Genomic DNA, 18,137 nt, shown 5'->3' with positions numbered 1-18,137 from the left:
GATATAGAAAAAAAATGTTGTCTCATAAGTTGGCATAGTAATATATTTATGTTCCTGCAGGTCTTTCTCAACTTCCCTTTGGTATGTAACAATCAATTGTTCTCAAAATTCTTAATAGTTTCTTTGAATTCCACTTTCTATTGCCAAAAACAAACTAAATAAATGACTTAACACAAATATAGCTTCAAATCCATTGTGGTTTAGAATATACCGAAATTATATTTGTTATTTATTTAATAGCACCTTCTACAACAATATCGAATATCATTAAAATATTTTGAATTAATCTATATTTTTAACTGATTTGTTACCCTGAAAACTCACAACCAATAATAGGAGTACTCTCAGATTACCCATTATTAGTAGAGGCGAGTTTCATGGTTTGCGAGTTGCTTACGTTATGCCATTATATGTTTAACCAAAGGTTACAACAAAGTATGTTTCTTCATGGAAATAATCATCCTCAAACAATATTTGTTTCGTTTCTAACAATATCATGCAAAACAATGTTCCAATATGTAGTTGACTTAAACTTTGTTCTTCTCTTTTCTTTTTGCGAAAATTTGTTCTTCTCATTTGTGTTGCCCATAATATGTTCTCAGTTATTTTCAGTTTATTTATTGTTGCTACAGGTTGCATCTTTCTTAGAGTGTATTTAAGATTTAGGAAATTACTAAAGGGATATTTTTAATTTTCCCCTATACATCACCAAGGACTACTTTCACATGTTCTAATAAGTATGCATTTTAAGTTCTTTTATGCTAGCCCATGCAGTTGCATGGGTTGATGACTAGTATATGAGTCAAATACACAAGACGAGTTGAAAAAACGTGTGGCAATGGACTCGTAATATGTGATGGGGCAAACTCCATTTGTTATTTTAGGCAAAATATACTTTCATTACTGGACTGTCACCATTACAGGGATGAAGTAAAGCTCCCTAGGGATTCCAAGCCAGACATGAAAACCATTCCCTAGTGCTAAAGCATTCTTTGCAAGACGATCGACCTCAACATTCGAGGTCTGAAACTCATGACTAACAACACCATAAGTAGGTGCACTCCCATTCTTGATTGCGTCCTCCCCCCTCCCCCCCCCCACCTTACAATATGATGCCACTGTTGTCCTCCGGAGGTATAGATCATCAGCCAACGCTAGGGCCTCCCCGACTGCCAAAGCTTCCAGCGTCGTTTGGTCGACAATGTAAATTTACACTACCGCTGAAGAACCATGGAATAGACCATACTAGTCTCGACATAATGCTGCCACCGCAACATGGTCTCCCGCTCTTGTCACTGCAGCATCAACGTTGATTTTCATATGTCCATCAGGTCGTGGGATCCACCTAGTTGGTCTAGGACATCTGTGCACTACCAGCGACATGGTAGACCTATGAAGAGACTCATTCTCCCTCATATACAATGTGATGAAACTATGTGTTGCATAAGGGCTCTGGAAAATGTCTTCATGGATTGCCTTACATCGTGAACTCCAGATTGCCCACAAAGATACTATGAGTGTGGTGAACTAGTCCTCTAGTATTTCTTCATGCATTGTAAATAACTAGTTCTTTGCACTTGGGTCCTGGTTGCAACACATGTGTTCCTGAAAAAATAGGTTAGCTCTAGTAGTTCACGTACCAACTAGAAGTGAGAATACAAAAAATAAAGAGAAGAATGACCACAGTAGTTGTTAAAAAAGATTACATAACTTAAAGTCATAATCTATTAGTGATGTGCTAGCCAAACCGGTTGAATAACGCACGTGCAACCATCTCCAGACGGTTGCACTCAAAAACCATGTGCTGTGTAGGGTCCCAGTGATGACCACATACACAAATATAATCTAGCCCTAAAGGTAACCTGCAAAAAGTAACAGAACGATCTATTAAAGACGTAGTCATTTGAGCAATTTAAAATCGGCCAAAGTAAGGCACAGTCCCCTACACGGATATGACTCTTAAGCTTTTCTATGATACCAACAAATCAATTTCCAAACTAATTTGGGACACTAGTTGGGGGTGACAAGTTATACACAGCATGAACTATACGCCAAATCAAAGCTGCGAAAAGGGCAGAAAATAAAAGGATGTTTAATAGATTCATTTGATAATAAAAAACAACATTTTTTCATCCATTCCAGTTTCTTTGTTGAGGATCACCTCCCTTTGAACAAACCACATATTTTTTAATCTTTAAAGAAACTATGATTTTCCAAACATTGTTTCTATGAAACACTAGCCCCGTATTGATAATATCCCTATACATACACTTGATAGTAACACTCAGTTGGTATTTACTCTCCATGTAAAAACATCAGGCACATGAGATAAGTTGACCACCATCAACCAGCAAACTAAACGGAGGCATGCCTTCCATTCATCAGCAATCAGGGCCCTCCTAAATTGGATATTTAGAGGTGTTGATCCAAGTACATATTTAATAGTAGCACATTTGTTGTACTATATTGTAAAGTGGAAGGTACTGGACTATGAGAGGATTATTACCAAGCTAGGAATCTTCCTAGAAACTCGTGGATTTGCCATCACCAACTTCGAATGAACCTCTCATAAAGAAGAATACTTGACCTTTATGACAAACTTCAAAAAAGGAGAATCCATTGGTTTGGAATCTACTTGAGATATGGTTTTGGAGTATAGTTTATTATGAAGGAGCTCTTGTGAGATATCTCCTTGTTTTGTAAGTTCAATACCATTTACGAAGCACTCACTTATTTTTAATTTCTAAATTTTTGATACTCAACCCACCCTGATCCTTAGGGCCATACAAGATATCTCATTTATCAAGTCTATTCTTCCGTTTATGCCCATCACATTGCAGAAGAATCTAAACCGATAAAAATCTAGTAGTTTCAATACCCATTTGCGTATTTCAAAAAAACATCATAAACATGGACAAAGATGTGAGACCCAAGTTGACAAGAGTTAATTGTGCCCCATATGACATGAGTTTACCCTACTAATAACTCAATTTTTTTTCTCAAAACAGTCCTCAATGCTTTTCTGTTCTTTGTTGGCGAGCTTACGATGATGAATGGGTATTCCAAGATTGGTGAACAGGAGCGTGCCCACCTTACACCCGAAGATCTACCTATATTGGTGTTTCTATTTTTGTGGGTCTACCAAAGCAAAAACAATCACTCTCATGGATGTTTATTTTGTTATGGGAAAGATGCTAAAAAGACAAAAAAAAATCAATTTCATATTGACCTCCTTTTGAAACCATTCTCGATAAAAATAACCGTATTGTCGGCATATTGAAGAATAGACACACGTCCATGCACTAGGTGCGGGATGACCCCCGATCTGACCATCGTCCTTAGCCATTCATATAAATATAAAGATTGCCAACTTATCGGTGATGATGTTAAAATGGATGGGAAACACAGGATCACCCTGCCGAAAACCTTTTATGGTCAAGAAATAATGACCAATATTACCACTTACCTTGACACCAATGCTCCCACCTCGAACAAAAGATTAAACCTAATGGCGCCATTCCGTGGAAAAAAACCCATTCTACGCTGAGCTTACTAAAGAAAAGAAAAGTTTTAACTTATCATACACCTTTTCAAAATCGAATTTAAAGACAAACTCCATCAAGTCTCTTTTCGTGAAGCTCATGGACAGTTTCATGTAGAACGACCACCCCGTCCAACATGTTTCGTCCATGCATGAAAGAATATTGCAAAGGGCATACCACAGAATGGGAAATAGTGGGAAGCCCATTAGTACCCACTTTCATGAATATTTTAGTACTGACATGTAGCAAAACAATAGTCCCGAACTGCTCGATTCGAATTGGCGCTTCTTTCTTAGGAAGCTATGTGATTATCCCAAAATTGTGCCAAAACAACGATAGATCATCATATTGAAAAAGTTCCTCAAAATGGGTAGAAGGTTACATTTGATTCTAATCCCCCAACACTTCGAACTATGCAGGGAACCATCTAGTCCCTAGGCTTTATTCCTTTTGAATTGACAAATGGAGTAAAAAGTCTACTTCTCTGAGAAAGGTGCTACCAAAATAGAATTTTCCTTGAGAGAGAGTTGGGCTATATGATCAGTAATCTCCTCGTCCATCATGACAAAATTGGTGACAGGATGCCCAAGCAAACACTTATAATAATTGATAATATATTCCTTAACTATATCCTGACCAACAATATTACCTTAATCTTGTTTGAGTTGATAAATCTTCTTTTTAGCACGCTTTGCAGTAGCAGTCAAGCGAAAAACCAAGTATTACTGTCTCCTTCCCAGACAAATTAAACTCCAACATATTGAGACCGTTTCAACTCTTCCTCCCACATAAGGGCAACTCTAACCGATCCCCTGGAACTTAAGGGAGTAAACGGCGGCGTAAAGTTAGTGGAGTAAAATTTTACTCCATAACAGTGGCCGCACCGAGCCGATCCCCTAGAAGTTAGGGGAGTAAAAATAAAATTGTCTCAATTTTGTGTCCTAGCCGTACCATCTTCAAACACTACTTAATACATATCTTAAAAAACATTCAAATTAAAATATGCATAGCATAACCATCATAACATAATGTTTCATCATCCCATTTTTCAAAGTAAAACATGTCAAGTTCACCCAAAAGACATCACGTCAAATACAATGTTTGATTAAAAATCACCACAAACATATCATGTATATGTTGTAGATCGAGCAAACGTTTGGCATGCACCACTACCTCCTCGGCCACCACCACTCAAATGATGTCGTAGGCAAAGAAATCAACTTCACCATCCTCTCAGCCACCACGACCACCGCCATGCACACCGACATCCTCACGACCAACACCACCAACATCAACACCGCCATCCTCTTGGTCACCGCCACTACCAACACCATCGCCTCCACCACCCCCTCGGCCACCACCATCAACACCACCTCCTCGGCCACCACCATCGACACCACCTCCTCGGCCACCACCATCAACACCACCCCTCAGCCACCACCAACATTCCGAAGAGAGGCTTCTAAGATCTCTCCATGAGTGAGCTCCCAATACTTTCTTGTGCTTTCTTCCATTGTGTTTCGATTCATGAACATGATAGCCCATTTCAGCCTTCTTGGCATCATGTATCCTCTCCTCATCCAGTGCAAGCCTATGCCCCTCCGCCTTCAACTTTCCCTCTTCGTACACCGACTTGGCCTTCCATTTATCATCCTCCAATGCCTTGAGCTCATTCCACCTCATCATCTTCTCCTCTTTGCGTAAGTCCGCCAACATCTTCTTGGTCTCCATCATTGCCACAAGTTCTTCCTTGTAAGTGCCAGCGAATGCACTTGTCTTCTTTTTTCTTTTGCAATCGTGTTTCCTTCTGGTCTATTATTGGCATCTTCATCAACCTCATCGTCCTCCTCAACGGAAATGCTCAACCTTGACCTCTTTGTAGTGGTCTACACAATTCTTTGGATCCAGTTCTCGTTCTTGCATAGTTCTTTGTAAAAATGATGCAAATTGAAGGGCTTGTGGCTGAACTTGGTGTTCTGATGCTTGAATAGCTCTTGGATGTAGGGGCCATACTCCGCCACTTGCACACCACTCGGTGGATCATGATTCACTTGGTCGATGCAACTGGACCATCGGCTGCATTGGTCATGAATGAAGATCCAACGATGCCCAAGAGAACCTTGGGTACGGCTTGAACGCACGTCCACGGAGTTGTTGTAGCGGTCGGTAATCCTCTCCCAAAACATGGTCTTGGTTTGATCCGTTCCGATCGTTGCATCCATGGAGATGGCGCACCAAGCATCACAAAGTGCAATGTCCTCCTTTTGGTTGTAATTTTGGGTGTGGCACCTTGGGACCTTTGTGCTATTGCTTCGGTCACCTCCGCAACCTCGTCCTCCTTGGCCAACACCTCTTCGACCTCCTCACGGCCACCCCCTCCTCCATGTCTTAGGTGGTCGAATGATCCCAAAATGAGTCGTAGTTGAGCTCATCAAGACCAATGGCAGCTGAGGACTCCAACGATGTGAAGAATTCAGACGTGTTCATTTCCACACTACAATATCAAAGAAAACACTATCAACAATCATTACCGGTCACCAACAATATCGCATAGAGACACGACGCAAGGTTTTTATTATTGCCTTGTTGGCATTTCATCGAGCACTTGGCGGCTGCGATTCTTGTTGTCGGCTGCAGCCGCCGCTCAAGCCGGAGCAGTCGGCGTAGGGGCTGTCGGAGTTGCAACACGATGCATCGGCCTAGGAGGATGCGCCGTTTAGGCCTGGTACATCTTCTTCGCGGCTGCCTCTGTTAGTTGTGGCGAGCGGGTTGTGCGCCATTGCCGGAGAGTCGGTGGCCACCCTGGAGACCATTCAAGCGATTGGGGGAGGAGTTTGGACGCAGTGGGTCTTCTTCACACCCAAACTCTTCTTCGGCAGCGACGACGCGTTGGTGGTTTCCGACGATGAAAAGTCGGTGCCGGTGGCCGGCGGGGTGAGGGAAGGGGCCGGGCTATCCATTCCGGCCAGCCCGGCAGTCATCGGCGGTGGCGGCGGGGTGTGGCGGCTGCGTCGGCGCGAGACAGTGCGGCGCGGGAGGGGCGAGAGGGAGAGGCGCCAGTTTTACTCCGCCGTGGCGGGATGACATTAATTTAGGAATTTTTTTGGGGAAATATGGAGGAGTAAAAAATCTACTCCACTAAGCCGGATAAGGGATCGGCTAGGTGCGCCTTAAGGGAGTAAACCAGAAACTTTATTCTCTTATGGTCTTTTAGGGGGAACAGTTAGAAATGCCCTAAGTTGGCTATGCAGAGGGGTGATGATTCGTCCTTGATATGTAAAGCGGCACTCAGATTCTTCGTCCAACCCTAAAGAAACTGCTTGAGATGAGGAATAATGAACTACCAATTCTCAATATTAGGTGAACCTCTCGTTTCCTTGGACCATTTGAGATACCAAATGTTGCAACCCTTCCCTTTTAAACCAAAGATGTTTCGAAAGAGAAAGCACCCTTGTTACAGAAATGAGCTGCCGCACGGAGTCCAAAACAAGAGAAGTATTGTCAAAAGTACTTATGTGGAGGGCTCGAACAATCACCAGATGGGACTTCTGCTCCCACTCAAAGCTCGTCAATATACGATCAAATTTTTCATAAGTGGGAACCTTACGTTTATTAGCCCAGTTAAAATGTCGACATGGCAAAGCAATCTCTCCAATGTTCAAGTTTTCAACACTGAAAAAAATAGCGCACTATAGCGTCGCTAATAGCACGCTATAGCATATTGAGAATTGCCTCGCTATGTATATCCGTGTACAACGTCTCGCTAATAGCACGTTATAGCGCGATATAGCACGCTAATACTAGCATATTTTGAGATCGGCACTATTTTGCTGTAGCACGCTATTTTTTTCATTGGTTTTCAATGATCGCATTAAACATAAACAACCATTTTATATATATCTAGCTAGGCAGTAAGTGTACTGCTTCCTAGCTTTGGCATCATACTAGTATTATGTGGAGTATATCAATCCATTAGGGCGGCGTCTATGTGGAGGGCAGTGCCGAGGTTAAGCGGGCTGATGTAGTCGAGCGAGCCGGTCATGAACTGGCTGACGATGATCCGGTTGGCGCGCTCAGTTGGGTGGTAGGCGTCCCAGAACACGTACTGGTCCCTGTCGGTGCAGACGTTGGATAGCGCGGTGCACAACCCGATCCCGTTGTGCGGCCCCTGCCCGCAGCATGCCTCCGTGGCCGTCTGGAACCCGTACGCTGCCGGGTCGCTGATGAAGTCGAAGTGGATGCGGAAGGTGTTGGCGGCGATGAAAGTTCCGCTGCCGTAGCGCGCGTTGAGCTCCTGCAGGGCCCGGGACAGCTGCGGGTTGAACAGCTCCGCGGCGCGCATCAGGCCGGCGTCGCACTCCCCGCCGCGGCTCCGGGCGAGCTGCGCCGGCGCGCAACCTAGCGGGCCTGTCCCCGTCACCAGCACACGTCGTGCGCCCATATCATACAGCCTCTGCATACATTCCAGCGTATGTACATGTTAGCTGGTGCTTGTCAACCTTGTTAATACCTTTTTTTAGGGGAACCTTGTTAGTACTTCGTTTCTTTTTACTCCGTATATAAAGAACGTGTATTTGGTGAACATGGTTTTCGCTCACTCCTTAAGAATAATAAATTCGAAAAAAATACTAGAAAAAATCAATAAAATCTAAATATTTTTTGTAGCATACTTATTCAACCGATATATCCATGTATGAAGTTTCACAAAGAAAACACATCATTATTATTCTGGACAAAAATGGAAAAATCGAAGCTATATTAAGAAACGCTATTTAATGAATAGTAAGGTCTCAATTGTATTTATTTTCACATTGGAGTAGAATGGTTGACAAGTTTATTAACCCAAAATTTTAGAAATTTTTTCAATTTTCCTAGTATATTTTTTGAACTTACTATTCACGTGGGTGCGCGTGAAACCATGCTCACCTTTGTATTTTGCATATATAAGTCTTATATGCGGAGTAAAATGGACTCCACTACAAATTAAGATTTTTGACCATAGCAAATCGATTTTTTTTATGATAAATTATGTTCTTCCAGGATGGCAAAGTTTAGTCGGCGAGCATGACAAATCCGTCTCAGTTTATCTTTTGGCTAAAAAATTGCAGTGCTTGCAAATTAAATTTGCAATCATCCGTCAACATAAATTGCCATAAAAAACGTCAGATTTGCCATGGCTAAAAATATAACGTTTGATTTTTAGCGTTTCCGGAAAAGAAACGAACGAAATACAGACAGAAAGTACAAATGGTGTTACCACGAGGATTTTCTTGTACTCAGAGATGAGATAGCGGACGTAGTTGGGAAGAGAGAACTGGAGCGAGCGGAGGGAGAAGGGCATGAAGAAGTAGTTGTTGACGAAGTCGTTGCCGCCGAGGGTGATGAGCACCAGCGCCCTGCTCACGATCTGCGTCGCCTGGGACGCGCCCACCACCGCGCGCAGCTTCCCCTGGTACTCATGGAAGTACTGCAGCTGCCTGCTCATCCTCACCATCTCAATCTGTGTACGAGTAGATCCCATGGTTTACCAGTATGGTTGATTGAGATATTAGTACTCTTTTTTGCACAAACTTGTAAATTTGACAGAACTAGAGATGAATTCGTGTCGCGCGTACAAATTGGATGCCCGTGTCGTTGAGGATGCCGACGCCCGCCGACGCGAAGTTGGCGCCCACGAGCAGCTTCTCGCCGTGGAGCTCCGGGGATAAGTACGGCAGCGTGGGCTCCGCGCCCAGATGCTCACCTGAGACGACATCTACATTAATTGCGCCATGCACTAGCTAATCAATGGCAGTGGTCGTCACGTAGTACGTACTGATGATGTCCGGGATGTTGAGGCCGTTGGAGAAGCGGCCGGTGGCCTGGTGCGTGGGGTAGTCAATCCCGTACGGCGGCGAGTCGGCGCGCGCCGTGCTCATCAGGTAGTTGTTGTTGCCGTTGTCCACCAGGGAGTCACCGAACACGAAGAAGGCGCGTGCGGACTCCGCCGGCGACGCCAGAAGGACTACGCCCAGCGCCATTGTCGCCGCCAGGAGAACGCAGCCCGGTGAACTACTGTTGGCCATCGTCACCGTGAACTGATCGGTCGAGGCAAATCTTGCATCGATCCCTTGATTCACCCCCACGACATGTAGTGGGCAATGCACGAGACCGGTCTGGCTGCCTTCAAGCTAAAGAGGCCTGTGTACATATATAGAGGAGCCCAGCAGAATGTTCGCATCAAATTTACTAGACAATTTCAGTATCTTACTCTTTTTTTTTTTGCGGGTGAGTATCTTATTCTTCTGAACCAGGAAAAGCGTTCTGGTAAGGAGATCATCTACTCAGTCCTAAATATATAGGGCCATTGCATAATTATAAAATAATAAGTAATGAACATAAAATCGTATACTATAATGAAAACATTTTTACATGCTGAGATAGACCTTTCCGCCTGCACACATGCTGTGATGATATAGTTGGATGTTGAGATAAATATGTCAGTGGAGATCATCTACTCAGTTCTATATCGAAGATTCACAAGGGCAAACACCTGCCAAGCCCCGCCCAGCCACTCAATTGCATCGCGATTCTTGAAGTATATAGTTGGATCGCGCACGAGTGCACAGTAAGTTTTAAGATTAAATAGTAGGAACTTACAATTTTGCATCTGAAAAATATGATTTTCTCAGTCATCAGTATCAAGTTTCAGAGTTGGAACTTTAGGCGATTTTTTTGTTGATCGCAGGTACCAAACTCGTGATTTTATTTACCACTTGTACTAAGTTTCAAGTGTTGAAACTTAACATTTTTTTCAAAATTTATCAAAATGTATTCAAAAGGATCTTGTTTGAAAGCCCTCATGAATCCCAGCCCGAAAAGAAAAAAAGCAAGCCCATTTGAATGCATATATTTGTCTTTCTTTTCCTTTACCAGTAAATTTCTTTTTTTTTGTGTGTGGGTACGCCAAAGGCGTACCTTAGCTTTATAGAAGGAGGGTTTACCAGTAAATTTCTAAAAAAAAAAATACTTACAAAGTTCACTCAGACTGATATGATACCAGTAAATTTCTAAAAACACCAGTGTGGTGGGCTTGTTGTCGTGTGCTAGGTACGGACGGACCCATCCACCTATATATGCATCATACTACTTATATGAATGGGATCAATCATTCAAACATGCCAGGACCTGACAAGTGGTGACGACAAAGAAATGCAACCAGACATGGTTCCACCGAGTTATCGTGCGCTGAAGGCTGAAGCCGCCGGCCTCAGGGACGATTATTTTGACCGCTACGTGCTATCTGCTGGCAAGCATGCATGCATACACGCACAACGTCCAACGTAAGCCATGGCTGGAGTTGCTGTACTCGATCGCATCGCGCGTGTGCCTGTCTGCTGTTGGCACTGGCCGGGACCGCCGGTTACTATTCTCCGGCGATCTCGCACGTGTACAGCCTGGCTCGGCCGGTCGATGCTTCTCGCCGGCGGCAAACACGCAAGTAGAGCCTGGCTTTGGAAGCAGTCTGATGGATCGATTCTTAACATGGACGTATGGTGGGTCCATTTCTATATGAAAAGAGAAGAAGAAAATGGGAGTGACTGGTGGTTCGGACAGGGCAGCTTTGGGCCATGTTATTTGGTCCCATGAGCTCATGCTGCTAGCACGAGCTGTCTGATCATGTGCAACTACTCCTTGGCACTGGGATAGCTCCCCTCTTAGTGATATCTTGAGATTTCAGACATGTTGGCAGGAGAGAGATGGTTTTAACTAGGTTGCGCAAAAAAGCTGGAATACTTCTACTTTTGTATGTATGACTAGCACATATGCCCGTGCTTTGCAACGGGAGAAAATTGATGTTTTGTGAAAGCATAATGTCCCACAACATGGGATTCACTATGAAGAACATGCTGCAACGCAACATCTTTCTACAAAATGAACATAAAAAAGCAATTTAGCCGTGCTCATATTTTGTGCAAGCATAATGTCCCACAGCATGGGATTCACTATGAAGAACATGCTGCAATGCAGCATCTTTCTACAAAACTAGATGACCCGTTGCGCCAATGGCGCAAAGGGCTGCAGCAAACCAGGTACTCATAGAAAGTTAGTATGCGTTGAGATAAGGCGTAATCAGTAACTGGTTGTTCAATCCGTAACTACTTGCTGATACAGAAAAGTATCACCAAGCAGACAGGTTAAGGGACATGTTAGTCTATGGGCAAAAGGCTCATATACCAAACCGAAATAGAAGATCCGAGATCAAATACTTGATGTGTAAAATTTTGCTAACGAACCAAAGAAAATCTGATTCATCTTTTTATTTTTTTATTTTTTTGAAAAGTAAAAGGTAGAGATCGCTCTACCTTATATATTTCAAACAGGCAAGGCCTGGGTAACCAAGAGTGTGGTACAAAGAATCGCACCAAGGTGCAAAGGAAAAGGAAAGGAGAAGAGATCATCTTTTTATTTATTACTGTAAAACAAAGCAACTCAATAGTAGGATGATACAAATCCACAAACATGCATGATGGAATGCGCCGTTTGTCTCCGCTCTGCCTCCCTCCTCTCAAACCATCCACCGTGACCTGAACTTGAGAGACTATAGTCAGCGGTGAAAAAGGTCTGAACTTGAAACAACTAATGTCAGCAAGACCCCAAGGCTTGAAGCTTTGCATATAATAAAAAACCAATTCCCAACTATTTTTGCCCAATCATCCCAAACAAGCACCATGTATTTTAAAGAGAAGTTCAGTCCAAGCAGCTTCATTAATCCTTCAGGTGCATAATCAATCACTGTAGTGTTCTATACTTAAGAAACTGAAAAAGAAACAATAAAAAACAAAAGTAAAATCATGTGTAGCAGCAGCAAAAGCAAAACTAATCACATTCTGTCATTCTGACCTATCATCTTTTAAATCAAACTACACAAGAATAAAATTATCTAACAGAACATGAACACCATGTATCCTATTCAGAGCGGTACCAAAAAGGAGACATCTTCACTGCATATATATGCTAGATAATCAAAAATCTGAAAGCATCTTAGAGGAAGCCCTCACTAAGAACCTTGGCAGACGTTCATGAAGCTGCGCCTACATTGGCTACATGACCGACAATTACTCAAATCTGTCATAGTACACAAATAACACAGTTGAACAACAGAAAAATAGGAAGAGAAATACATGAATTGCAGTCAGATTTACATGCCTGCTGCTCCTCGACACTGCAACCCTTCCTCGAGGGCCGACATGATTTGGTCTGCTTGTTTTGTTTACTCCGGCTATTCATTGTTGGTGCTGGATTTTTATTGTCTGCATTGCTGCATAAGATGAATATTTGCAACCGTAAATATTCCAAGGGAAAAATTGATTTGTGAGATTATTTTCTATAGGATGTGAGAAGCAATACTTACTCTTGCTTTTGTCTTTTGGGAGGAGCACAATCCTATTCCCTTTTTTTTGCGGGGAACGTTCCTATTCCTTTGAGCTGCATTCCAAAATATTGTACATACGTACTGCTACTGTATGAGTGGATATAGAAGAATAGATAAAAAATCAACGAAAACAATACAGAGAACTAACAAAAATTGCAGGAAAACTAATTATGCCTGCCTTCTTTTAGATAATATAAGATAGTTTAGGGGCTAAACCAACTAATCAATAAAAAGGAGAGCATGTAAGTAGTTCATCTAGTTATTATGAAACATGTGCTTTATAAGCATATGAGTGTTGTGATATCTGTCAAATTTTTCGGATTAGAAGGCAGTGTTACATAGCAATGAAGCAAAATTTAATTCAGATTTCAATCAAGGAAACAAAAAATCTGAATTATTAATTCAGATTTGAATTAAGCAAAAAAAATACAGAATTAGCCACCAAGGGGAACCTGGGAAGAGTATGTACCAGGAGCCAAAAATCAGAGGCGTATGCGTATGCAGTGACGTGATGGACGAAGATGACTACTTGAGCTTCTCCAGATCACAACACCTGCAAAAGTGATGCAAGCAGCAACATGAAATAATTAGAATGCAATGTTAGATATCCAATCAAGGAAAAAGAAATTCAGATTCGAATTAAGGAAACAAAATTTCAGAATTAGCAATGGACGGGAACTTGGGAAGAATATGTACCAGTAGGAGGAAAAAATTGAAGGAGTATGTGTACGCAGTGACGGGGCCGACGAAGATGACTACTTCAGCGTCGTCCAGCCCGCACCACCTGAAATTAGAAATATTAGAAAACCCAACTCCTTCTAAATATTTACAGGAGTTCCTTCCCAACTCCAGTCAGACTACTTATGGTTATCAATATATTCAATAGTCAGAACACATAACTAAGAGTCTAAATACCGAGGTACAAATTCAACAACAAAAAAGTACCCACAAAATGGGACATAAAGGAACATAGGCAGAAATCCAGCATTGGAATCTTCATGCTTGATACAAGGAAGATAATCAAACGTATGCACACACTAAAATGCAAGCAAGATTAACTGACAGATTAAGTACCAATTAATCGAAGCAAGTCGATGTGCCTTCAACCTTCTTGCCAGCTGACAAATGTCTGCGGAAACTGGACAACAGACTGAGTTCAGCAAAGTAAGTGATTAGTTCCTATAAGTGCATTTCCCAGCTGAGTGTTGCATGCTACATAGAGGGTCAATCTCCGCGTCGAGCGGACAAATGGACGGAACTACAGCCAACAACTATATGCATCTCAGCCACCGGAATGTAACTCTAGATACCTGCACAGCAAGAAATATCACCGGTCAACAAAATATGTACTATCCATTCAGAAAATTCATTGAGTATAGAAACTGTTGGAATTAAACACGACAAAAGCCTCCCATAATGGTACGTGTCCAGGTTGGTGTGCATACATGTATCCGTGTAGTGCTAGAGCTTGTCTCCGAGTAGTATTGGAATTAGCTTCCGGTAGTTTTTCCTCTCGTAGCTAGCTAGCTTGGTACTACTATTTATATGGGTGCAAACAGACCTGTAACTTGTACCTTGAGTTGAAACAATAAAGCATACACAAGGCTCGATACGAGCCTTTGGCAATACGCCGGCGTCTCGCGTGCGTGCGTTTGTGTTTCCGGCCGTGCTGGCCGTTGTGTGCGTGCGTGGCTATTAGTAGATCGTTTACGATCAGCCGTGATACGTAGGTGTATTTTGCTTCGGCCACTTGGGGCAGGAACCAAGACTGTCGGCAAGTTCTTCGTCGTCGTTCTTCGTCGGTCGTTTACGTGTCGCCGGAAAGTACTCGGCGTGCACAGTTTGGGCCAACAATTGGTACCAGAGCAAGGTTGATCTTCTAGTAACGGAGGATCATGGCGGACGACGAGAAGAACAAGCAGCTGGCGGAGTACTCCGGTGCGGCTAAAGTAATTGCTGCTCCGGCGAGATCGGAGTATCCACGATTCGACCGTGGGAACTTCATGGTGTGGGCGACCATGATGGAGTGGGCGCTCGAGGACAATGAGCTCTGGGAAGCCGTCGACCCCGGCGGTGACGAGTACCTGAAGGGTGGTGCCTTGTATCGGAAGGATCGCCAGGCTATCACGGCCATCTGCTCGATGATGCCGGTGGACGTGCAGCAACATCTAATCTCGAAGAAATCAGCGAAGGAAGCATGTGACACGCTCAAGACATTGCATCTAGGGCACTCGCGTGTGCGCGAGGCGAACTTGCAAACTTTGCTGAAAAGTTACGAGAATCTGAGGATGGGAGAAGATGAGACGGTGGATGCCTTTGCAGCAAGGGTCGCCACGATGGTAAACGGGATTCGCGGTCTCGGGGAGAAGCTAGAGGACATCTCCGTTGTCCGGCGTTTCCTACGTGCCGCTCCACCGCGCTACATGCCGATTGTGTCAGCGATCGAACAATGCGTTGATCTCAAGACTCTCACTTTGGATGATCTGGTTGGTCGCTTCAAGGCCCATGATGAGCGGATGAAGCTGAGTTACGGCGACGCAAAACAGGATGAGTACCTGATGCTAACACGTGCTCAGTGGGAGGCAATGGTTTCCAAGGAGAACAATTTCGACAAGGCGTCTGGTAGCAGCGGAAAGTACCGTCCCGCAAAGGACACCGACGAACAGTCGGAGAAGCCAAGAAAGAAAAAGTTCGACAAGAGGAAGATCCGTTGTCACAACTGTAATCTGCTCGGACACTTCAAGTCCGAGTGTAAGAATCCCCCGAAGGAGAAGGCGCTCATGGCTCAGCTAGGAGATGAAGGTGACATGATGTTGATGTGTGAACTCGTGGACAAGGAGGATCCAGTTCTTCAAGTGCCGGCTAAAGAAACTGTCGCGCTCGTGGAAGAAAAAGTTTGCCATCATGATCGTGGTTCGAAAACCTGTGCCGAAGCTACAGGTGCGGGGAGTGATTCCGAAACTTACGTCAGTGCTATGGACGTAAGTGCCAACTTTGCTGGAGCGGATGAAGCGATAGCTGCGTGTGCTCGACCATGGAGAAGCAGTCTTCCTGCGATGCGTTTAGAAATAATGGAGGCGTACGTGGCGCCGGAAGTCCAAGAAGAAATAAGAGACAAAAGTGATGCAACTATAGTTGATGTGTGTGCAAAGGTGATCGCGAGTGCAGCAAGAGCGGCCACAAGTGCAAGTGTTTTGGCGGATGCAAGTGAAGCTTTCCGCATGTATGCCGTTGGCTCATCTAGTGCAAGGGATGTTGCACCGTATGCAGTTGGCGCTGCTCCGGACGGGAAAAAACAGGCAGCCGCACTTAGCAATGACGTGCCGGCAGCAAGTAATGGATTCCTGGAACGAGGCGGCATAGGTGGGCTAGGCCCATCGGCTGGACTGGGTGGTGGCTTGGACAGCAGGCCACATAGGCCATGGATCACCGGAGGAGGCCATCCAGGAGGGCAAGGCCCATATGCTCAATCCGGGAATCACCCTACATCAAGGAAGGTGGCAACGTATGCTTCTGTTGGTCTAGTTGAAGGAAATATGCCCTAGAGGCAATAATAAAGTTATTATTTATTTCCTTATTTCATGATAAATGTTTATTATTCATGCTAGAATTGTATTAACCGGAAACATAATACATGTGTGAGTACATAAACAAATAGAGTGTCACTAGTATGCCTCTACTTGACTAGCTCGTTAATCAAAGATGGTTATGTTTCCTAACCATGGACAAAGAGTTGTTATTTGATTAACGGGGTCACATCATTAGTTGAATGATCTGATTGACATGACCCATTCCGTTAGCTTAGCACTCGATCGTTTAGTATGTTGCTATTGCTTTCTTCATGACTTATACATGTTCCTTTGACTATGAGATTATGCAACTCCCGTTTGCCGGAGGAACACTTGGGGTGCTACCAAACGTCACAACGTAACTGGGTGATTATAAAGGAGCATTACATGTGTCTCCAAAGGTAGATGTTGGGTTGGCGTATTTCGAGATTAGGATTTGTCACTCCGATTGTCGGAGAGGTATCTCTGGGCCCTCTCGGTAATGCACATCATATAAGCCTTGCAAGCATTGCAACTAATATTTTAGTTGTGAGATGATGTATTACAGAACGAGTAAAGAGACTTGCCGGTAACGAGATTGAACTAGGTATTGGATACCTACGATCGAATCTCGGGCAAGTAACATACCGATGACAAAGGGAACAACGTATGTTGTTTTGCGGTCTGACCGATAAAGATCTTCGTAGAATATGTAGGAGCCAATATGGGCATCCAGGTCCCGCTATTAGTTATTGACCGGAGACGTGTCTCGGTCATGTCTACATTGTTCTCGAACCGTAGGGTCCGCACGCTTAAGGTTTCGATGACGATTATATTATGAGTTTATGTATTTTGATGTACCGAAGGAGTTCGTAGTCCCGGATGAGATCGGGGACATGACGAGGAGTCTCGAAATGGTCGAGACGTAAAGATCGGTATATTGGACGACTATATTCGGACATCGGAAAGGTTCTGAGTGATTCGGGTATTTTCGGAGGTACCGGGGAGTTACGGGAATACGAGGAAGAAGCAATGGGCCTTGATGGGCCTTAGTGGGAAGGACCAGGAGGTGGCGCGCGCCCCTCCCAAGTCCAGTCCGAATTGGACAAGGGATTTGGGGCGCGGCCCCTCTCTCCCTTCCTTCCCCTCTTCCCCTCTTTCCCCCCTTGACCTAGTTGGACTAGGAAAGGTGGAATCCTACTCCCGGTGGGAGTAGGACTCCCCTTGGCGCGCCCAAACAAGGCCGGCCGCCCCCTCCCCCTTGATCCTTTATATACGGGGGCAGGGGGGCACCTCTAGAGACACAATTTGATCCTTGAGATCGTTCCTTAGCCGTGTGCGGTGCCCCCCTCCACCATATTCCATCTCGGTCGTATTGTTGCAGCGCTTAGGCGAAGCCCTGCGATAGTAGAACATCAAGATCGTCACCACGCCGTCGTGCTGACGGAACTCTCTCCCCGGAGCTTTGCTGGATCGGAACCCGAGGAGCGTCACCGAGCTGTATGTGTGTCAAGAACTCGGAGGCGCCGGAGTAACGGCGCTGGGATCGGTCGGATCGCGAGGAGAACGTACGACTACTTCCTCTACGTTATGATCGCTTCCGCTTCGGTCTACAAGGGTATGTAGACAACA

General features: G+C 44.1%; 1 protein-coding gene and 1 pseudogene across 1 annotated transcript; both read right to left on the bottom strand.

The window, feature by feature from the left end:
* Positions 1 to 1,851: 1,851 nt before the first annotated feature.
* LOC123191368 (uncharacterized) lies at positions 1,852 to 6,523 on the bottom strand (annotated as a pseudogene).
* Positions 6,524 to 7,038: 515 nt separating this feature from the next.
* On the bottom strand, positions 7,039 to 9,693 carry LOC123184381 (GDSL esterase/lipase At5g33370-like). The gene is made up of 4 exons (XM_044596522.1): positions 9,358 to 9,693; positions 9,158 to 9,285; positions 8,800 to 9,042; positions 7,039 to 7,995 (listed from the first exon to the last, which is right to left on the bottom strand). The coding sequence occupies exons 1-4, from the start codon at positions 9,605 to 9,607 to the stop codon at positions 7,507 to 7,509; spliced, it is 1,110 nt and encodes a 369-aa protein (XP_044452457.1). The 5' UTR covers positions 9,608 to 9,693; the 3' UTR covers positions 7,039 to 7,506.
* Positions 9,694 to 18,137: the final 8,444 nt, after the last annotated feature.

Source organism: Triticum aestivum, chromosome 2A, assembly GCF_018294505.1.
Source record: "Triticum aestivum cultivar Chinese Spring chromosome 2A, IWGSC CS RefSeq v2.1, whole genome shotgun sequence".
Classification (NCBI taxonomy): Eukaryota; Viridiplantae; Streptophyta; class Magnoliopsida; order Poales; family Poaceae; genus Triticum; species Triticum aestivum.
This window is presented reverse-complemented; position numbering and strand designations above follow the sequence as displayed.